The following is a 23,367-nucleotide window of genomic DNA, read 5'->3' on the forward strand; positions in this document are numbered from 1 at the left end:
AAATCCTCATATCAAAATACTAAACATAAAATTTTCAAAAGAAAAGGAGGCTGAAAGAGCGTTATCACAGAGTGAACACATACATACAGGTCAGTATACAGTATTTCTCTGAAGTGCTTCATATCTTCATTTCACTGTGACTCTGCATCACCCCACTCTCCTGCTCCTCCAGTAGCAAACATGCAGTTAAGTATTCACTGAGGTATGCTGAATTACCAATGAGAGTATAATCTTTCAGACATTTGGGGTTAACCCATGTCTGCTGAGGTTATATACTACAGACATGACTGCGGTGGACCAGTGCACTTTGTCAAGTGAACACCTACAGCTAAACTGAGTAATGACACAGGCCAGGGGAGAGCAGGAAGAAGAAATGGAAATGTATGGCCTGGGTTTAACTTTATGTCAGCTGTGGCAGCCTTCATGCTCCACTATGGAAAATATTCAGAAAGCATTTTTTTTTCCGTCTCTTGTCTCTCAAACTGCATACAGTAAACATTTAATATGTTTCTGATGAATTAATATGAACTGATGTTTAAACAGTTTCTGTACCTTTTTGGCTAGTTACCATCTTTAGGTTGCCTGTATTGCTCATTGAATAGAATCATAGCTCTTCCCCTTGTGGTCACAAAATGTCTTTCTATGTTGATCTTTAATCATACATTGTGTGATCAAAAGGCTAACTTTGAATCAGTTATTCAATAAACCAAATCCCAGTGAGAATATTAAACTGTGAGACTGACAGTAATACCCAAAAGAACGACACTCAATGAGCGCAATCTTTTTATTTCCCACATAAATTAAACTTGTCTCTTCATGGATGTTCTTTCATTGCACTCACTTGCGGAGTGACTCACACACAAAACAGAAACCCAGCAATGCATCTGGTGCGATTGGGGAGTGGCTATTTTTCAGCTTTTGTTGCGTCACTGCTGATAACTGGACTGTAGACTCACTCACACACACTTCCAGACTTTGTGGCCAGATTTATAGAGGTCATATGAAACTTATATTAACCCAGCTGATGGAGCTCCCAATAAACTTCTTGGTTGGAAAGTCACAAAAATGTGATCCATCTTCATCTTCAAATCTTCATCCCACATGTATTTTTGGAGTAAAATTGCACGCTAATGTTGAGATATTTGGATGTTGGTTTGTTTAGTATTGATTTAACAGTCAAAATGTGATTTGAAAGACTGAATGTTGACAGCAGATTGTCAACACTCTCCTGACTTTAACCTCAACGCATGAGGAATCAAAATTTCAACAGCTCTAATGACACAACACTTCCCACTGACACAAAACTGCTCGAACTTCTTTGTTAAAACCTCAGAAAATAATCTGTTCACAGCAATGATTTGATTGACCTGCCCTTCTTCAAGCAGCAAGAAGAGCAAATGACACACCTGACTTTATACACACACCAAATGGCTCGTACAAGCATGTTTCCCAATCAGTAATCACCAGGTGAGACACTCTTGACACTAACAGGTGTGTCAGATTCTACTAGTTGACCCTGCAGACAGTTGGTGGGACTAAAATCTGCGCTGTGAATGAATTCTTGTCCATCCCCTCGTGCTGATAAATGAAAATGATGATGTGTATTGCCTGCAGTACTTGGGACACAGCAGTCTGCCATGTGAACAGTAACACTGTATTACTGACTCATGCTATGCTTGTCTAGACACCGTACAGGACGTGACATCGAGTAGCTGCAACACTCACCGCTGCTGGTTCAAGCTGGATCCAGTCTCTGAGGGGCAGTTGAACAAATGCAAGGAAACATCCTGAGTGTGTTGTCAGACTACAACAGAGTGGCTAACATACGCAAAGAGTTACACATCACAATCACATTTCTACTGGTGCCAAATCCAAAATCAGGTCATTTTAAAGACAAAGGTTACATGAGGGATTCTGTTTCGAGTTTCAGAGTAAAAGCTGACAAAGGAAGAGATATCACTTATATAAAAGAGATATGAATAACAACATTTACAGAATGTAGTGCAATTAACGGATGAATATTTGTTGCAACAGAAGGCTTATTTACACACATGACCTCTCAGTTACTTCAGAAGCCCTGCACACCCACACAGGTGCTTTCACTTAATGCAGCTCATTAGGCCTCTGTTCTCCTCAGTGTGCTAATGGAGGGAGTTATACTGGGAACAAACCAAGGTCACCAAACTTCACGGCCTAATAGGGAGGCATACAGTAAGATGTCCTAACAGGTGCAATAAAACTGGGAGGGCAGGAGAGAGAGTTCCAAAGACCGAAATCAAAGCAGGAAATGTCAACATTTCTGACCTATTTTCATTTAACCTTCTAATTTCAACAAGACTTTACTGCTACGGCCTTCCACGTGTCACTTACCAGTACAGCTCTGCACATGCACAGCTCCTTACAGACTGGCCACCTGGGGAGGTAGAATGTGTAGATTTCCTCACAGCAAAGGCTGCACATTGTGACCCCAGCTGCTGCTTGATCATCTCAATTTGAAAAACCTCATCTGTAGGAACCAGAAATGACATATTTGCAGTATGTGTGGTCAATCTGTGCAGATACACATGGATTCTGTTTACATTCATTCAATCACACAATCAAGAGAATGCATGACATAGATTAAGCTATTTTCTCAGACCACATCAGGCATCAGTTCAAGTTATGCGAGACAGGAGCCATGATTAGGAATAAGCATACAATAATTCACATATTTTTACACTCCAGATTTGATCTTAGATCTCCAAGACTGTTAATCTGATTGCGCTCTACACATAGAAATAATAATTTTCCCAACAACTTGACCTTTGATTCTGAGGATTTATTTCCCTCTGAGACTGTGACTCTGATTTTAATCTGAAAAGTGATCCAAGTGATGAAAACAGGGCAGAGCAGACACTTGGGAAGGATAAGGATACAATATGGATGGGGACTGTGCTAATCATTCATCAGTCCTGCTTTTATGGAGCAAACTCTCTATAAACCTTTGGGATCTGAGCCTGTATTAACATGATTCGAACTGCTGAATTCCTCCTCTGATAAGTTGGTTGGAGACGTGTTTGTATGCAACTACGAATTCACTGTAAGTCCTATGGTGATGTATGGTGTAGTAAAGATCACAGAAATGTGTGTTTATAATCTAATATTCAAAGTAAAATGTATTTATTCAGAACTGTAGTCGATACATTTTGCATTTTAGACTTGAATGTTTGTTATATAACATAAAACATATACATACATATATACAAACATATGTTATGTTCTAAAATAAAAGCTTCTTCTATTATACGAAAGTGCAAAACACACTCTTGTGGCCAAAATTAGTATAACAACAACACACATTTCTTTTAATTTTAATTTAATTTTTTTATTATTATTGATTGGCAAGCAAAACTAAGCATGAAGGGTCTCAGTTAGGAAGTACAGTGTCCTTCAGTGGTGAAGTTCAATTCTACACACAGTATAAACTTTCACATGTACAGCTTTGAATAGAATAAGCTGAGCTGTGTTCAAGGGGTGAACTACGCCTGAGTCTCTTTTAGGTGAAATTGTAAATGACGTTACTGGCAGACGGCCAAATATGTTATATCGACTATAGGTGGCGGATGTAGTCTAGCTTGGACGACTTCTGTTCTTCTTGATATGCTCAGAACCTAAACGCACATTTTAGTGACATGTTGGGCCTAGCAGCACAGTTGTGAGCCTAATATCTTTTGTGTGAGGTGACCAATCTATTGTGTGTGAGATTCTGAGTGTGAGAGGCCAGCGACGCAGCTCTTTGCACATTTCAAGCCAAATAGAAGGCCGTCCTTTCTCGGACATGTCCTGTTTTCCAAGAACGTCTGTTGGGTGCATTTATTCTCGAGGTCAATAATAACAAAGACATGTGACAAAATCAAGGAGAAAGAGTGTGAGAGAATGTGTTGTTGCTAAAAATCAGAAAGCACATTTCCCCTCACACCAGTAATAGCTGTTAAAGTCGAACCTGTCCACGGAGTGCATGTACCATCTGATACAGTTAACATCTCCAACAGCTCTTCCTCTGACCCTTCCTGCTAGCAGTCAGCTCCCCCCCTTCCAATAAATCCAAAGGGGGCCATGTGTGGAGCTGACCCCCCAGTGAAAGTGCCATGGAGCAACTCCAGATGTGAACATCCTCCCTCTCGTTCTCTCTCTCCCCCCTCTCTCTCCCACACTCTCTCCCACTTCCACCACCAGTCAACCCTCCCTCTCTCTCTCTCTCTCTCCCTCCCCCACGCAGCTACGAGTTTTCCATTTCCTTTTTTGGTGAAAAAATCTCAAACGGAGGCAGGCAGGAGGACATTTCACCAATGCCGACAGGAGAGTGTATTTGGCAGTCTGTGTATGTGTGCTTCATCAAGGCGATGAAACAGTCGACTCAGCATAAACAACAGAGTGTGTGTGTGTGTGTGTGTGTGTGTGTATGTATACATTCAGGCACACACACGCACACATATAGAGATGTGTGCTCACTCTCTCTCTTACTGTCTCCCACACAAGCACAAAGATATCTTAAACCTACAGACACAAACTTTTTACTCTCTTTTATTACACACGCATGGCTTCTCTCTCCAACACTTTCTCACACTCACATACTTTCATGCCCTTCGCCCTGTGCACTCACTCTCTCTCTCTCACACACACACACACACACACACACACACACACACACACACACACACACACACACACACGCTAATCTTTCCTAGAAAGACTTTTTAAACACGCCAGAAGGGTTTTCTCTGGCTTAGACAGTAAACACAAGTCCACAGAAAGCTATGACTTCATAAACCAGTAATGGATATTTCACCACAGATACGTACATAGAATATAAAGGCTGCGAAGACCAGTCAGTGTAAATTTATTTAATTAGACTTCACAAATAAAACTAAACATGTAGCATTTAGCCATAACAATTATCATCTTTTTTTACAGTAAGTTCATACTGTGATCGCCTCAATGGCGTATTTTTCATCATAAAATGTATATTTGCCAACTCTGACTCACCAGCATCAAAGCTGAAATAATGAAATACAAGGGGTTTTTTTTTTCACATAAACGTTACAAACTAACAGTGAAAAACAAAACACTAACTGCATTAACAGCAACAATATAGTTATTGAGGCAAATCATGGCAGATGAAGACATGCATACTCCTGCAATACACAACCGTACTGCATTTCATTTTAGCTTCTTTTAGGTTATAAATGCTGGCTCTTTGAGCAACGGTGATAAAAAAACAAACAAAAAAAACAGATTCATTATACAACATATGAAAAAAAGAAATAAGAAGAAACTTTATGTAAAAATAAGTGTCATTGCAAAGTTCAACAAAAGCAGATACATGACAAAAAGTGGTCTGTGTGCCATGTTTTTTAATTGTGTTTCTATGTGCACATAACATGGTAGCAACAGACTATCTTATACAAAGTGCAAATGACTTAATTGATCATAACTACCATATACTGACTATATCAATGAAAGCATAATCAGCAACGTTTTTCTACATTTTTTTCTTGTTTTTATTTTCTGACCAACTTTAATCAAAATGCTTAAAACTGCAGTAATAAGAGCATTAAAACAGTACCTCCACCGTACTTGAAATACAGACTGTCAGGTTTACCTACTGCACTGAGTCAGTGCTCTGTGTCTTCTCTTCGGAGCCGGACCTTTACCCAAAGTCGCAACTTTGTAATATGAAATATGAAGGATTTTTTTGCAAAGTGACTAGCATTTTGCATTTCTTTGGTTCAATAGCGCATAAAATATAAGTAATGTTGTTGTTAAGGCACTCCATAAACTTTGTTTCACAAAATCATTAACTTTTTTTGGTTAGAGAGGAAATCTTTGTGGTGTTTCATTCAAACAATGCAGCATCAAAACAGGATTTTGCGCACTAGCTCCTGGGTGAAACTCTGACCCACACAGGGCCCGTGAGGAACTGATCTTTTTATATATAAACAACCTGAGAGGCAGCATTTGTTAGCCTGCGTTACCTTCCATGGTAATGACTTGGGGTTTTTGAAATGCTGTGACGAAGACTGAAAGGTAAGTCATGGGAGGGGTGAGAATGTAGTAAATGTTGCTCTATAGGTTGCTGTTGCAGTCGCGGCACAAGATCCTGTCACCATTAGGGAAAAAGCCGGCGCCCACCAGTGAAACGGAGCACTGGGAGCAGGTGAAGCATGGCTGATGCCACTGGCGATCCTCAAACGAGATGTACTTTCCTCCTCCAAAACCTTGGACGAAAACAGCAATTAGACAGAGATGTAACTGTATGTCGAGCTTTGCTTCAGAGGGCAGACTTTCTTTAATGACTGACACTGACCACAGGGCTAAATTCTGATCGGTATGCATTGAAATACAACTCACAACGGACCCCCGCCGCCCCACTTTAAACCAATAAAAAGAGCATAGAGATACAGAAATATAAATACAGAAATCTCTGATCTACGTGTCTCATTTCTTTTGCTTCCTGGTTTGAAACTGGTGTGTATCATCCTTTACTTGGCTGTGTGCTGTACAGAAACCCTTTTTTTTACTTAAATCTATGAGCGTTTGAGAGAATCTAAGCACACAAAGTAAAAAGTGTTTCATCCTAACTCATGATGAAAAGTAGCACCCGGGGTAGCACAAAATAAATATCATTGTGTTGAACATAGTGAAGTGCTCTTGCCTGTGATTGGTTTGCTGCAGGCCTCACACTTCTTGGCGTACAGACTGCCAAAGCACTTGAGGCAGTAAGGGCTGTCGTCTCGGGAGGTGAAGTGTTGACCTGCCAGCTGCATCTTACAGCTGGTGCACACAAAGCACTCCTTATGCCACGGCTCGTCACGATAGGTCACACCACCTTTAGCCAGGGTCTGAAAATGAGAAAGGCCAAAAGGTGAAGAGGAGAACCTTTTAATGCACTTCTAAAATCTACTTCCATGTATGATCCTGCAGACCCAGGATTAATCCCTCTCATGACTCCAATGTGTTTGTATGGTTTCTTTGATTATGTACAATGGGATGGTGAGTGGGAGTCAAACTAACAATTCTGGCAGTTCTTTGCTGACCTTTTTACAGCGCGTACAGCGTGGGGCGAACTTGTCCTCATAGCACTGCACACAGTAGTGTTCGTCTTTGTCAGGGATGAAGGACTTGGAGCCAATCGGCTGCTCGCAGCTGTGACAGATGAAGCAGCCCTCGTGCCATGTAGAGCCTGCATACTCCAACTTCCTTGTACCTGGCAGAGAGAAAGAGCGGAGACAGGAGGAAGAGATAGAAAAAGAGAAAAGAGGGCCAGAAAGAAGGACAGAGACCACAGGGAGACTTAACTTTTTTGTGTTTTTTGTGTACATCTTTTATCATCCTTTATTGGATTGTTATGACCAGTTTAGTACTTGGTGATGGTAATTTTATTGAACTATGAAAAATATAGCTGAACTGCATGAAGACATAAAACTCATTTTATTTCACTAAGATTTATTTTATTTTAAATCATAATACCGCAGGCCCCACACTTCTTTCCTACTGCTGGAAACTGGCGGCAGGCCTTACAGAAAGGCCATTTTCCCCTCCATGTCCCCAACCAATCCATCTTCTATTCCTTGGCTGTTGAGTTTTTTATTACACCGGTTGGTTTATTCTATGATGACGCAGTGGTTTGTGTGGTGCCAACATTTTGTACTAGTGCTGTCTACAGATTGCTAACGTTTCTCTGCAGAAACATCACAGGTTATAAGTTTACAGGAATTACAGCAGCTCAAGGAAGGCAATGTTTGCAATTAGGTCTGAGTATTTGAAAAACAGTATAAAAGAGAACAAGCAAAAAATGCTACATACAGCATGTATGTATATGAAATGGTAAATGGTCTGTACTTCTATGGTACCTTTCTGGTCACTTTGACCACTCAAAGCACTTTTACAATACATTCATATTCACCCACTCACATATTATTCATACACGAGGAATGTAAGTTGGAGGAGACTGAAGCCATGCTTCAGGAGCAAGGTGGAGGAGCCGGGGATCGGACTGCCAACCTTCCAACTGATCCACTGCACCTCTTATATTTTATTTTAAAGTGACTGAAATGATTAAACAGCTGTAATATAAAGTAGGACGCCAACAAAACACAGCAGCAAAAATTATCAACTGCAGTACGTCAATCGCTACATTATATACACCTCTACAACAATAGGGTGCAGATCCTATAGTGTGGTATTATGCAGTGAGTGCCTTACTGGTTCTCTTGACCTTGCCACCCACGCTACAATACTCTGTTGCCACTGTATTGTTGGTTTGAGCATTACAGGAGATTTGTCTGAACAATTGTTTTAACCAAATCACCCAACGAGAAATCCATTTACATCTCTCTGTCTGACACCGGCATAAACTACTTCAGCCCAGCATGCTTTTGTTTAACAAAGAGAAGTGTGTGTGTCTGTTTTTGAGGGTGTGCAAAGTTGTGCATGACAAAGGGATACAGCTGTTTTGTTGAAGCAGATGAAACATCATTCTGACTTGCAATCAAAGCACATCTGAATGTTTAATGCTACAGTGATGTTAGAGAGTTTGCAGTATTGTATAGTATTAAATCCCAGTTCCTAGTTGAGATGTCTCTGATCGAAAGGTTACTCACTCACACTAAATGCTGTGATGCAAATGTGTGATCTTCACAAGAAAACATGAAATTACCTTCAGTAGAAATAAAGGGAATGCTGTGCTCTTCCTGGAATCATTTGCTGATTTATGAGGGCTGTGTTAGCTGCTACAGGGGTGCTGGAATAACTTACTTGCTTATCTCTTCATATCATCAGTCTGCTGGCAGCCCACCAGCCCTGGAGATCTGGCTTACAGACAACAAGTCAAGCAGACTGGCAATTACTCTGTCACGTTCAGCCCTGGCTGCTGCTCAATCGTGGACCCTCGCCGTCGTCTTTTTCTCTAGAACCTCATTCCTTTCTTTATTTGCTTGATCTGTTGTTTTATACTTTTCATTTGTTCCTGCTTCCTGGAGTTTGCCCTGTCATCATTTTCCAAAGTAATTTGCCTATCTAACTTGAAATTTGAATTTGTGTATTACATGGAAAATTAAATGTGGGACAATGAGACTAATGTTTAGCGGGCGAGTACAGCAGTGTAATATATGGTACTGTCAAATGCATTGGGCGAGATGTTTCACAAGTCACTCTCACAAATCAGCTCTCTCAACTCTAATCCTAGACAACCAGAAACAATCTTCCTGCTGGGAGATAAGTCTGTGCACGAAAACCACAAAATAAAACATAAAAGAGTCATTCAGAGAGCACAAAAGGAGGGAGACTTAAATTTCAACCCCCAAATCTCTCCATGCACAAATGCCTTGCACCTTTACCTGGCATGACGATCTTGTCGCAGGCTACACACTTGGAGGAGAACTCATTACAGTAGCAGTCATTGCAGAGCAGAGCGTCATCCTGGCTGGTGAAAGGCTCATCTGCCAACGAACGATCACAACGGAAACAGCGAAAGCAGTGCTCGTGATAATGCCGGTCCTCATAAAAGAGCTCCTGGCAGCAGAACAAGAGCAGACAATGGGAAATTTCATAAACACATCACAGAAATTAAATCATTTTAGTTATTATGAGTCTCTGTCAAGTTTATTTTAATGTTTTACAGTTTCAGAATTGCTGTCATCTAAAGGAGGCAAGTAAGGAAACATCGGTAAGACTAACAAATACCAACAAAAGCTTCTGGTTACAACAGGGGCAGAGAGCAGAGTTAGACTGGTCCGGGTCAAACTGACCCATGTTATGTCTGCATGGGCAGTACAGAGTATGTGGTTAGTACTGTACTTGTGTGCACACTTCTGTTTCAAAAAGGTCTCCCAAGAATGTTGAATTGATTGTCTAAAGGGCACCAAGCCAAAAAAAGCTGGCTTTATTTATCGTCCACTGCCCACAAGGGTGTTGATAACTCATTGGACTTCTTAGCTAAGCAAACTACTAAGCACTGTAGCATGCCCCATTCTGTAAACTCCACTAAGTAGCGTATGTCAGTCTTAATGATCCACTTCGCGTTAGTGTTTTCCATTAAAGAAAGATTAAAGTTTAACTTGATTGTGGGGAAGAGGGAGACATTTGCTCATGCTGCATTTTTACAATCTTAGACAAAATTAGCCCGTTGGCTTATATGGACTTAGTGGAAATTGCCTGTATAATTGCATGCTAAATTAGCCTTTACTATGCCTTGCCACACAAAATATATAGAACATGCCTCATTTAGCATGAATTATGCATCATTAACATGACATAACTTCTGGTTTAGCTATCCGAGCCCATGTCAAAACATGGTGAAAAATGGCTTTAAGCTAATTAGGGCAGATGTTCGACAAGCTTTATCTTCGTTCAAACTGTGGCTCACAGTGTGGAAAGACTAATGTCATGTGTGTGGTGCATTCTGGTGCACGTATTACAGAATTTCTGGGAATAGCCAGAAATATTTGGGTGCATGTTTTTTTTTTTCCTTTATTAAATCTAAAAGTGATGTTTCAATTGCAATTCGCCACTTATGTACGCATGTACGCCACTTGTCGCTGTTGTAGCTGATTGCATGTCTGATCATGTCAAAATGGATATCTTACCCTTGCATCATGGCCGATCAGCTCTTTGCACTCATCACACGTGTTTGAGAACAGGCTGTCATAACAGGGGATGCAGTAGGGGCTGTCATCTGACTGGATGTACTTGCGGCCATACAAGGACTCCTTGCAGTTGTCACAGTCAAAACGGTCAGCCATTGTAATTTTCTGTAAACCTGAAACACAGAGAGGTTGACACTTGGGTCAGCAACATAGCGACGAAACAGCAACGAAAAAATAAGTCCAACAATCCAAAAGAGATGAGGGTACGAACAGAAGGCTGAGACAATAGGGGAGGAGAAGAAAATGAGGGAGAGTCTTGAGAAATTATTCTGTCACCTTTTCCGGCACAGCAGTTGGACAATAGTATAGACTTTTACTGCCCGTATTTATGCTGTAAATACCAGCGATGGAGCTGAGCTCAAACAAAATTCAAAACACTGTGCAAGCGGGAGCAAGTGGAAAAAGAAAGATAGACAGAGGAAAAGCGAGAGAGCGCGACAAGAGAGGCAGTACAAATGCCTATTAACTTTTATTGCTGTGTGATGAAAGTGTGGTGGGTGCACAGGGAGGGGACGAGAGAGCGAGCCGTCACTTCGCTTTCTCTCAGTAACTATTAAACTCCGACCAAAGTCTGTCAACCGCTTGAAATTTCCAACATAAAGACTTGCATCTTCATACAAACTGAGCAACCTCCGTCACGGCTAAGTGGGAATAAAGCAGCGTATCCTTGCATGTGAAGCCCACATGTCGCACACACCTGTAAATATTCATGAGGCAAGACTCTTTTTGTGAGTGGAGCTCAGACCACCAATGGATACAGAAACCCCATGAAGCATTTGTGAGAGTTTGTGTGTGACAAAAGCACAGACACTTGAAGCTGTTTGAACATGACTCCCTGACAAGTGGCTTCCTTTCAGCATAAAGAAGCAACTACACTAACATGCATATACGGATACAGGAGGTATACCGTCTAAATACACGGTTTTCACTGTGCGATAGCCCCCTTGATCATGACTGAGCACACAACAAAGTGACAGAATAATATTGTGAGAGCATTATGGCAACAATATCAGGTTGCCAAAACATTACAGCATGGCTGGAGGAAAGCCCAGTGATAAGTGATACAGCCCTCTGGCAGGGTGCGCTGCTGGCTATTCATTCCCACCACCCAGTAATAATAATCACCTCTGATATAATAATCAATCAAACTTCAAATTGCCCCTGTGCTGCCTGTTTTACACCCAAAAACATCTAACCACGCAAGTGGACAAACGGCATATGCACACAGCGTACAGGAGGCATGCGCACACACTAGAATAGCTAAACACAAGGTGACACAGAAAAAGGAACAAAGACTAAAAGCCAAATCACACAGGATCCATCATCAAAGAAAACATTAGTCCCAGACTCTCATGTTTCATCTGTCTCAGCCCCTTGTCAGACAAAAGCTCATAATGAGTCTGGGTGAGAAAGTCAAGATCCAACAGACCTCACCTGCTCATAGTCCTCATATTTAAACCAGTGACAGGCCTTTTGCTAACAAAACACCACTTCCCCTAAACTAGAGACACTCTCAGCCCCCTTCGACGGCCTTAACACATAAATTAGTACATGCAAACGCTCGACAGCCCTGCAGCCGTGTGTATACACTGGCTCACATCACCCACATCTGCCATATCTCTCTATCTAAGCACTGAATGATACATCTTTAGTATCTGATTATTATAGTATCCATCTGGAGCTATGGCAAAATATCAGAATAAGCATTTGTGGTTGGCCTGTGTAATGAACAGCAGGAGTCTGCATTTCAACATCACTTTCTGTACATTTGAGACACCATCCGTCAGAGAATTGCCATCATCCCACATAACCACAACGTCAAGATAAGATCAGCAGAGTATAGAGGTGAAAATGAGCACTATGACCTTAATGTTATCAGCAGTGCCAGGTAGGTATGTGCTGCATTCGCTTGCCAGGTAAGAGAACGAGACGAGGCATGATTCACAAACCTGGGAAGCCAGCTGATGTCAGCTTTAATTTCCAAAGCAAATCAGGCAGCTGTTTATTGCCCTCCCAGAATTCATGTATCATGCACATATCCATGTACTAAAAGGCTGTAGAAAGTAGGTCATGAGACAGACAGACAGACAGACAGACAGTCCTCTGACAATATGATGAATATTCAAAATGCAGATGATTAACCACCCGGCGTCCCTTCACGTGAAAATGATCACACAGGTCAGAAAATGATCACACAGGTCAGAAAATGACCACACAGTGGTCTGCAGGGAGGCGTGTTTTTGAGCAAAAATAACTAGTGTGCCAGCAACGGGTTTAAGATTAAGTAACAGAGGACTCACGAAAACACAGATGGGAGCGTTACACTCAATTGCAAAGATTCCACAGCCTAATCTATTAATATGTATTACTTTAGAGACCAGAAGAATGGTTTGCTTTGACCTCCAGGTGTTTCCATTTCTGAGAGATTCACTTTGAGTATCAGCATTTGAGTGGCCAATGCAGAGCCTGAAATGAACTCCTGACGGGACAGGCTCTCACAGAGTGGGGCATGACGTCAGTGCACTGACCCCTGGGGCGATGGACTAAGACGTGACTGCATGCAGAAATTGCTGACCCAAAACCCACTATTCCAAATTGGAGAGAAGAGTTGGATCTGGGTCACAATGAACTCCGGTCCAGAGGCCAGTTCCCACAGGGCTTTGTATCTACTACTACGTATGGTAACTTCCCGGCAGAGGTCCATCTCCTTCAAGTCCAGGATCCAGTGACTAAGAAGCCCACTCTGGGTTAATAATGTTCCCAAATACCAGAGACATGACTGAACTAGCCCCCTGGGAAGAGTGTGGGCTTCAAGGAAATCACCACTGGACAATGGTCCTGAAATATTGCACTGAGTTTAATTATAGTATAGCTGCACAAAGTAGGGACCTCTATTTAATATAGGCAACAGTGCATTCCATTCCCCATAATGATCCAGAGGGAGCTCATCTGAGAGAGACTAAAATATATCAAATGCAGCTATATGGGTCAGTATGAATGACTCTGCAGAAATGTCTCTGTGTGGTGTCTTTAACTCTTTCGAGGATATGGCCGCATGACATTCTGTTTGGGCAGTACATTAGACTGTTTGTCATAAGTACGGTATTGCCAAAACAGGAAAATCTATTTGATGTGGATATTCATGATCATGATCATTAGGATGACTGCTAATGTAGATCAAACAATCTCACCTCTTAACTCAGCAACTGGCTAGTCCTGTAGCTTTCAGCCATGTCACATGGTGTTCATCACCAGTTGAAGTTTGTCCATATATCATGAAACCAGAAGTTGTTTGAATTTCCATTAATCTAAACACTTTTGCAACTTCTTGTCCATGTTGGCTTAAAATCTACAGTTACAGGACAACTGTGTAAACTCAGTCTGCTGAAGAATACCATGTAATATGGTCAAAAGCTCTCGAAAGTACAATTTTTTTCCCAACAACTGTTTCCAAGGGAAAGAAGTGGACACCTAATGTTTGATCTTGACCTCTAGCTCAACCATCCGGACAAAATTTCTCACTTTCACAAGAAAAATAGGAAACCCTAATTAGCACATTGCAAGCACAGTACGCTCATACTATGCTGAGGATGAAGCCTGTGATTAACTTTATTAACTGGATGCCTATGAAATACATATTTGCTTGTATGACTATGCCAGCAATAAACTGCACATACAGACAGCAGGAACTTTATTTTATGATTTAAAACATTAGCTGTATGTGTAAATTAATGACAAATACTGTCTATTTGATTACATATGGAATTTTGTTGGCAAGTTGCTGCGGTATAAACAGGATGATACCCTTGCGACACCCATCACAATCATGAAATGTTCAACCACTTAATAGTGTGGGGTGTTTTAAACTTTGCATCTTCCCTGAGCTACAAACAGGCATTTAGACTTTTCATCTGTTTTCACACATCCGGCTACAAGATAGCAGAGGAATGCCAAGGCTACGTTCTACTAGTCATCACAACCCTCCCTGATTGGCATAAGGGGTTGAGGTTCAGGGCCAACTGTGAAACACCACAGAGCAACAGACCAATGCAAGCAGACTGTATGCTGTTGCCGGGCAACATAGTCACGGTTGGTTACTGAAAGGGCAAGCAGATACCCTGTCCAGTCCAGTCCCACAGGCAGGCCTGTTAATCCCCAGCCCAAACTTTGCTTACGCTCTGGTTGATTCCAAATGAACAGTCCGCGCAGCCTGCTGGGAACAAGCCTGCCAGTTCTTCCCCCTTTCCCTGCTGTGCATGTGAAGAATCTGCCTGTAATATATCTGTTTCACTAGACAAAGCACTTGACATCATGTTACATCAACAAAGGAAGATCATCTTGACCGCAGTGAGCAGATGGCTGTGTACAAGCAAAATGACAACATAACTACAAAAGGTCTTGTTCTCTTATGTCTCTCATTAAGTTCTACCTTATGCTAGAAGAGAAACATATAAAATAATATAAATAAATACGGATTTTTAATATATGTATATTAGCAGTATATGTATAATTAGTATTATATCTATATTAGTCAATGGTGTTCAGTGGTTTGCAGTATACAGGCCAGACAGGCAATCCATTAAGTACAGTGTAAATACATAATAGTTTTCAGACTTCAAATCTACTTGCAGAACCCTCTGGGTTGAAAAGTAAGTATAAACTATTACCAGACACAGTGACACAACGACATAAAGGCTGGTTTTTCTGCTGGATTTTCCCTGAGTAAGTTATCGTCAGCGGAGCAGCTGTTGTTTTCGTCACTTGTTGACATCATGTCAACAGCTAGGTCTGTTTTTTTCTTCTTCTTCACAACAACAAAAAATAACACATTTTGCAGTTAGATATTCCAGGGCCAACGTGGAAAAGCCATATCTACGATATAAAAAAAGTCACAGTGCGGAAGTAGTGCAACTGTATCCACCCTGATAAGACTAGATGACCGTTGGTGGAAATAGCACCACGGTCTGACAATGATGTCTTGGCAGACGATTTTAAAATGGTTTAGTCTCATGCCAAGTAGGAAACGGTACAAAAGTTGCAGCTCTGCTATCGTTTGAGGTCTGAGAGAAATACAGTTAAAAGAAACCATTCTATAACAGGGCAACTGCTCTATTTGTTACAGTGGGTCTGTGTTTATAGCCCCATTGTGACTGGTGTGCTTTTATGTCCAAGTGGATACTTTAACAAGTGTGGACTTTACTGTGCATAGTACACTGAGATCTTATTCACTTTAAAAAAGCAGCAGCTACAAAAGCCACTCAGTCACTTTTAACTGTCTGATCTTTTGGCTCACTCACCAGAGGAACGAGTGCGTTGTTGAGCAGGTCCTCTTAAAGTACACATGACTGTGTTACCTTTTATACAGGCCCCACGGGGAGTAATGAACGGAGGGGAAATCAAACAACAGTGGCACCAGAAAAAAAAAAGTGGGACATTTAGAGGCAAATGAAACAGGAACTTAAACCTATGACAATTCTTAAATCAAATTAGACGTCAAGTGAAACGGCTGCGTTTGTATAAGCACATACCATCACACTGCCCTCTTCCTGGTGCCTGGACATCTTCCAAACACAGTAAGGATCCTTCGCTGGCTTTGAGATGGGGAAAAAGTACAGCACTGGACACTTAAGTATATCATTTGTGGGACTGGTTGAGCGTATCAAAAATAAAGCACAATGTCAAAAGCACACTTCAGAAAAGTTCATTTGTGTCTCAGTCCAGCGGCCACTTGAAAGGAGCCTGATGGAGATGTCGTCTGATCTTATTTATTCCAGCGCCTCATAACCATGGAAGACTTTCCATTTGGTGACTAATGCAAAGGCGAAGACGAAGGCAAAGACATGAATCGCACAAGACTTTTTTAATGGTTCAGAACTTATGTTTATGACACAATGTCAGAGGGATTACATTCATGTTTTTCCTCAAGGGACTGGTTACCTAAGGTCAGGTCCTTTCGGAGAAGCTTCCAGAGCCACATATTCTGTGAGACTAGTCACTCCACAAGCTAAATCACATAAACATGACTCAGAAACATTCAGGTTCAATGCAGCAACAGTTTGACTGTTCAACATATTTGTTATGTTTTAGTCTAATGTTTGGTGCGCTGCTTCTGCTGGCTTTCGTTGCATCAGATAAATGAAGTCCAGTAATCGAAAGACACACTGAGGCAATGAATCTTATCACAGGAAGAGGAGGAAATTGCTCATGAAGGAGAGATAATGCTGCAGCCCCATTCTCAAACAGATGTGTTCGTTTTAACAGCCTTACAAATACTGCTTATGGAAATATATAAGAAACGTTTCAATTCTGATGTTAAGGAATATTTTTTCCTTACTAGAGGTTTATTTAAAAAACTATTCAAATGGCAGTTTAGCAGTCATGTTATTTCATGTATTTATGACACTGATTCTAAGCCAGAAACTGCAATCATCATCACCGTGACATCTAAAACTTTGTATAAAGCCATCAGACTTTATACAATGGGATACCAGTGGCTCAGCTGTTGTCATTTTTGTAATCTCTCCATCTTGCATTAGAGGAGAACCTCGGCCACCCACATTCTCAGGACACTACACGAGGCTGTAAGCAGGAAGCTCCTGAGAGCGGTTTCATTTTCTGAGCTTCTTTGAAAAGCATCCATGAGCGAGCTGCGGCAGGGAGGAGGGGAGCAGGGGTGGGGGGGTGGTGCCGGGCCACCTGAGACCGTTCCCCCTGTGGGAGCCTGGGTCAGACTTGACGATAGAGTACAGGCTGCAGGACCAGACACTGGAACGCAACCCTGTTATTGTCCCTGAGCGTTTAAACACCGCCTGGTGTGGAGTGGGAGGCGACAGAGGGCTCAAATGAAAGCCAACATCATAAACATAAAGGAGGAAAATGACTACCTGCAGCAGAAAATGTCACCACGGCCTTTGTAATTTGTCCCTTCTTGGCAACTTTTAATGACCATGCAAGTGTTGGAATATGACTTGATGGCTTTTAATATTAGCTTTGATTCCGTTGTGTGGCACACACTGCAGCATTGGAGGAAAGCTACGAGTGAATAGCAGCTGGCCTGTAAGAAGTGTACGTCAAACCTTGTGGACTTAAAAGGATTTGATATGGTGACTTAAATGTGTACTGAAGATAAACAAAAGCACAGCACAAGCCTGCACTGACGTATGTTTAGTTAGACTTCAAACATAAATTTGTCATGATCCGACAGTCACTTGGCACACCGAGGCTTGAGGACGTGCTCGCAAGGAGGACTCCGTGTGCATATGGATGACAAAACTTTGTGAAGAAAAGCGCAGCTGGAAATGCAATTGTCACATCTCGTCTGTCCCCTTCCACAAGCCGGTCTCAATCCCAGTGTTCCACAATACTCCACCAACACCAAACAATAACATCGTAATTATTCTAAATCATACGGTACCGTCCCAACCACCATGAGGGAAAGTTTGGAACTCGGGAATGAATTTATTTTTATATCACTGTGTGCGGATGGCCAAAAGACTACATTTTTGGCCTACATTTGTCTTCCTTTGAAGGAAAAAAAATGCTGCCATACATTAGTGCTTCACATCTGGTTTGCATTGGGGAAACTATGCAGTCAACTCCTGTGTGCCAGTGGAGGTTTTGGAGAGTCAGAGCCTGGAGAATGCGAGAAAGGTTGTCTTTTTTCTCTCTCTGTGCTGGTATTTGCCGGTAAATGTTTAGATGGCAGAGAGAAAACTGGAGCAAGAGTGAGAAAAAAGAAAGCAAATCTTGAAAGCAAAAAAAAATCTTGACAGTCTGCTAGCTGATCTTTGGATACACTTTGAGGTGGTAAATAGGGCTAAAGAGGGGAGGAAGGTGAGGAATGCAGAGACAATGGAGTTTAAGAGAATGTGTGATAAACGGTAACTCAACAAACAGGACTAAAAGATGATGCCTGCTGAACGAAACTGTGCTGTCACACAGATAGGCATACTGTATACAGTAAAAGGAAAACTGAGAAAGGTGCTGAAAGATCTCAGGGTAACAGTAACATTTTCCGGGGTTCTCGCTCAGTGCTTTGGTGTGGCTGCTGGTTTTAGGATAAATAAGTTGAGTGGGGTAGTTCTGTGCAGTGTATGAGAGGAAGAGTATATTATTTCTCTTAGAACAAACATGGCCATTAATCCCAGGAACCCCTTTACTCCCAGTTTCCCAGGGCAGATTTGTGCCCAAACATGGTCACAATGGTCAATCTTAGTCACTGTCCTGATATCTTCACATCCTCCCATCCATCCTGTCATTCTCTACCCTGTGATCCAAGGGATAGGGCGTCCCTTTGAAATCTGAAGCCTTCACCGTTCGGAGAAGACCCATCTCAGTTTTGACACCTGCTTCATTTTGCTGAAGACTGTGGACCTTCACACTGTTTAGATAAATGTTTTCCACTTAAAGGCCCCCTGCTTTCCACACATATACTGTAAGAAGGTATGCGCAGTGAGGTCAGGGTACTTTCACTAGAAAGCTGGATGATTCAGTTACTGGTTTGCAAGCCCCTGGAGAGGATGTTGTTTTCACAAGACCAACCTCCAGAGGGGGAACAGAAAGTGCCCTTCTGATGCAATATCTTCAGAGGCAAGACATAAATATCAACTTCTGTCTGTGTGTTTGTGCCTTTGCAACAGACCAGCAAAACACACCACAATGGAAAATTACCTCTAGACTGCTCCTATAAATAAAACAAACATCTTCAAACTGCCAGAGCCAAGAGATTTAGAGTCCAATCTGGCCTCCTTTGATTTACACAGGTCCTAATATGGATTTGTGGCACGTGCCTTTGAGCTGTTGCTATGGAGTTTTGGACCATGAAATCTGATTATGGGGGATATTGAGGATGCTTTGACTTTGTTGTCTCTGCTTTTGATATGACATAAAATCAGTCATGGAGGTTTCTTTCCACAATGGCTTTGTCTTTATGGTTGAACTTTGGCTGAAGTGTGTGTTACTGTACAGCTTTGTGGCCTTCATACAATCCCAAATACTGTCAGTTGTTAATGTGCTTCATCAGGAAAACAAAACGGGGAATTTTACTCTCATTTAATGGTAGGACAAATCTCAAAATCTAAAAATAATATGAAGAATCATTCTGTCGTTATATATATGTATATACACATGTGAGTGAGGTACATCACTCTACTGTGGAGGGGGAGAAAGAAAGAACCTTCACCTCTGACCGATAACTAATTGCTGAATAGTATGTGTGTACAATTTAAAATCCAGCAGTTTAACATAATTAAAAAGTTGAGGAATCCCAGTAAGCAAGATGATAATGACAAGCATCATCACTTTGACTTTAACCTTGTCCAGACCACTGCTATTTACATACTAGCTTTGTGGCTATTAGTAACCCACAGGGACTGACCACCAAGGCTAACTCTGAACCATAAGACAAAATGGCTCCTGCAGACTGGTGATTCCCAGGTGGTCTCCTAATGTTGCTGAGTCAGAGCAACTAGCCAGGACATCAAGGAGCTGGGTTAAGATTTCACAGGCCGCACACTCAGCAATCTACACATGCCACACACACACACACACAACTGTTCAGTGCACACCCACAACTGTTAGCAATTATTTATAACTCATTCAGACTTGCGGCTCGTGGCTGCAGTGATGGCACCTGACCCTGAGGTTAATGCCCAGACAAGAAGGACCTTTTTTTAAGCATACATCCCAACATCCCCCAACATGAATATTCAGCATGTTGTTATAAGCAGGTGGATGTTTCCAATCACTGGGGGCAGAGGGATTTCATGGGTATTATACATTATAAGCAGTAAGAGCAATCTTCATTCTTGACAACAGCTGCACGAATTATCTCCCACAACCGCAAAAGACCAAAATACTCACCTCGCTCCCTGTCCGACTCTGTAACCCTGAGAAGATGGGTTCATATGAAGAAAAAAAAAAAAGCATTACGTTGGCTCAGAAAACCGAGGGGTGTCTGCCAAATGTGAAACGACTGGGATGAATATCTAAGAAGTCATTTCCAGTATATGCAGCCATTTTTTCCCTTCTCAGGCACATCTCCTTGGCAACACGTAAACAGTGCCCTCATTCCCCAGGACCATAAACCTCTTGGCAGTGACGTTTAGCTCTTGTTTCATCCTGTGCAGCGCTAACTGAGGGCACACCCCAGCATTTTATTAGGGATGCTGTGGCAATGTGAAAATTGATGTGCTGTGCCATAAAAAATATTGAACTCATCAGGGAATACCATATTAATACATACCGGACTTGAATCATTCAGGGAGACTTTAGGCTTCCTAACTATTTCTACAGTGGAGCCTGTAATGCAAATGTAGAAACTCAGGTCTTGCCTGAAATAAATGTGAAAATTCACCAGTGCATACAGTTAAATGTATGCTATTATATGTGTGCTTTAAATCACCACACAGTAAAATCCCACAGCATAAAACCAAAGATCTAAAAATAGATGGTGATAATGTGGGCTGACCTCTGAAACATCCCTGTGCACCATTTTCCTGTCATAAAAACACAATGTCTTCCTTCTTTACTCTGGTATGTGTTGTCAAAACCAAATGTGGGTTAATTTCCTACCGGGCAACAACCCCTTTCACCAGTGCATGCTCACACACTGTGCGTCTTCCTGTTACCCCAAACAGAGACATCTCTGGGACTTCTCAGAAAGACGGTCACACACATCTGCAAACACACAGTCACAATGAAAAACAGCCATATTATGTCTAAACACTCTGTCCTTGTGCAGGACTGTGTCAAAGAGGCAGAAACACACACACACACACACACACCTGCAGCCACGTGCAGGAGTAATCACACACCTACAGTATTACACACACGTGACCACACAAAGCTGAGAGTAGTAGAGGGATCAAACAAAAAAATAAACACAGCAGCCAAACTGGGGGACAATGGGTGACTTGTGCAGGAAGAGCAGAAACAGTGAGGAGTTTGTTTAAGTCTCTTTGTAGGGACTTCCCGTCAAGTGTAATTACTGCTCATATTCACAATCCCCGGCTTTTCTGCTCACATAAATGAAGCTGATAAGATCAAACAATTTGATGTATTTAGGAAATGAGTTTCAAACAAAGTGGGAAGACCTTGGTTATAACAATCCAAACACATCGAACAGATGATGAATTCAAACCAGACCGATGCACTGGAATTGACTTTTGCCAAGCCACCCTTATTAGTCCTAAATCTTCACCAGGCTGAACAGAAGATGGAAGCTCTACTTATTCAAATAATGATGTCATCATTAGTGGGACTTCTGGAGAAAGAGAGATTTAAATGGCAACGGACACTAAAAATCAGTTTCCTTTTAGACTCTGTTGGAGATACTATAAATTTCTCCTGATAATTCTGCATGCAGCAGCGAAAAAAGAAAACTAGCGGTACTCTGTAGGAACACATCTGTCTTGACCCAATTTTTATGATCCCACAGAGGGACCACCTCCTTTTTCCTCTTGTCACTCTCCCTCCTTGCTTTGACCTCCAAGTAGGTTACCAAGGAGTGAGTCACGTGTCCACTGGATGCCCTGGCAGCTTAGTTTGGCTTGTTGGAACCCAAACACAAACTGATGAATTGCCACATGATCAGGAAGTGTATATGTAAGTGGTGCACTGGTGGAGTTTAGCGACCTAAGGGTCACTTAGCCACCTCGCCGTACCGCCAGGAGAATGCCGCTGCTCTGAAAAGCAGCAGGCCGGCCGTGTGGCTGGAATGAGCTCACTTCAAAGGTGTCCATAAATCATGCTGCCATGCATCCCAGGACTGCCTCCACCTTCCACGTCCCCCACTCGCTCACCCACCTACCCCTTGTCTCTCTGTTCTCTGCTGTCCTTCAGTCTTGGTTAAGACCTTGCACCTTTGTGCGTTACTAGTTCTTACTTGTCATTTGTGTTTTGAGCTTTTGCATCCACCCACACTGCCAGGATAGTTGAATGTGACTGTGTAGTAACCTGGCGGTGAGAAGGTCATGTAGAAATCAATCATCAGAGAAGAACGGGGGAGCGGTGGAGTGGTAGTGGTGGATGTAAACATGTACTCACCTAAAACTAATTAGACTTGGTATCAAAAAGCAAGACTCCCTTTAGTAGATAATGGGTTTATCTGAGGTTCATTTAAGTCCCGAGAGGAGCTGCAAGTTCAGAAATCCTATAGCTAGTTTCTCGACTTTGCCAGAAAAGAGCTGCAATCCGTCAGGTCCTTATCTCCCTGTGTCACACACTGGGATCTCTTTATCATGCAGCGATGCAAAACACCATTCATCTTCTCCGCCTAATTCATTATCAGTGATAAAATGCAAAGTCCCAGTCCCGGTTGTTAAAAAGGAGAGACAACGTGAAAACAGGTGCTTTGGTAAACACTGATAACGTGGTTGAATTATGTTGCTTCCGAAGCAGACCTGTCTATCTCTTTCAATCTATTAACCACAACTCTTGCCCAACTCCGACCTCATTCCGCCTTTATCCTGCTTCCCCTTTTTCTTACATAGAAGTATTGTTGGCTTTGACGGATGCAGGAACATTGCTGACCACTAAACAGACACAAACAAAGCAAGAAGCTGATTGAAGGCACAAGGTTCTCATCACGGTTCCACAGCCTCTTCATCGATCAAGCGGCATGTAAATGTGTGCGTCACGCGTTCTGTAATTTAACGGGATATATGGCTCTGCCTCCAATACT

At 41.9% G+C, this 23,367-nt stretch overlaps 1 protein-coding gene across 1 annotated transcript; it reads right to left on the minus strand.

The window, feature by feature from the left end:
* Positions 1 to 4,868: 4,868 nt before the first annotated feature.
* fhl3a (four and a half LIM domains 3a) lies at positions 4,869 to 10,792 on the minus strand. Its single transcript, XM_070835540.1, has 5 exons — positions 10,626 to 10,792; positions 9,378 to 9,552; positions 7,077 to 7,246; positions 6,695 to 6,881; positions 4,869 to 6,257 (listed from the first exon to the last, which is right to left on the minus strand). Exons 1-5 carry the CDS (start codon positions 10,779 to 10,781, stop codon positions 6,106 to 6,108), a joined length of 840 nt encoding a protein of 279 aa, XP_070691641.1. The 5' UTR covers positions 10,782 to 10,792; the 3' UTR covers positions 4,869 to 6,105.
* Between the last annotated feature and the right edge of the window lie 12,575 nt (positions 10,793 to 23,367).

This window comes from Pempheris klunzingeri, chromosome 8, assembly GCF_042242105.1.
Source record: "Pempheris klunzingeri isolate RE-2024b chromosome 8, fPemKlu1.hap1, whole genome shotgun sequence".
Classification (NCBI taxonomy): domain Eukaryota; kingdom Metazoa; phylum Chordata; class Actinopteri; order Acropomatiformes; family Pempheridae; genus Pempheris; species Pempheris klunzingeri.

Bases quoted from the DNA above. Each gene is read 5' to 3' on its own strand.
- fhl3a (XM_070835540.1), bottom strand. From the start codon at position 10,781: ATGGCTGACCGTTTTGACTGTGACAACTGCAAGGAGTCCTTGTATGGC. The intron at 7,247-9,377 runs GTAAAGGTGCAA...TCTCTCTGCCAG, and splicing joins CGACAAGATCGTCATGCCAG to GTACAAGGAAGTTGGAGTAT. The intron at 6,258-6,694 runs GCAAGAGCACTT...TTTTCGTCCAAG, and splicing joins CTGCAGCAAACCAATCACAG to GTTTTGGAGGAGGAAAGTAC.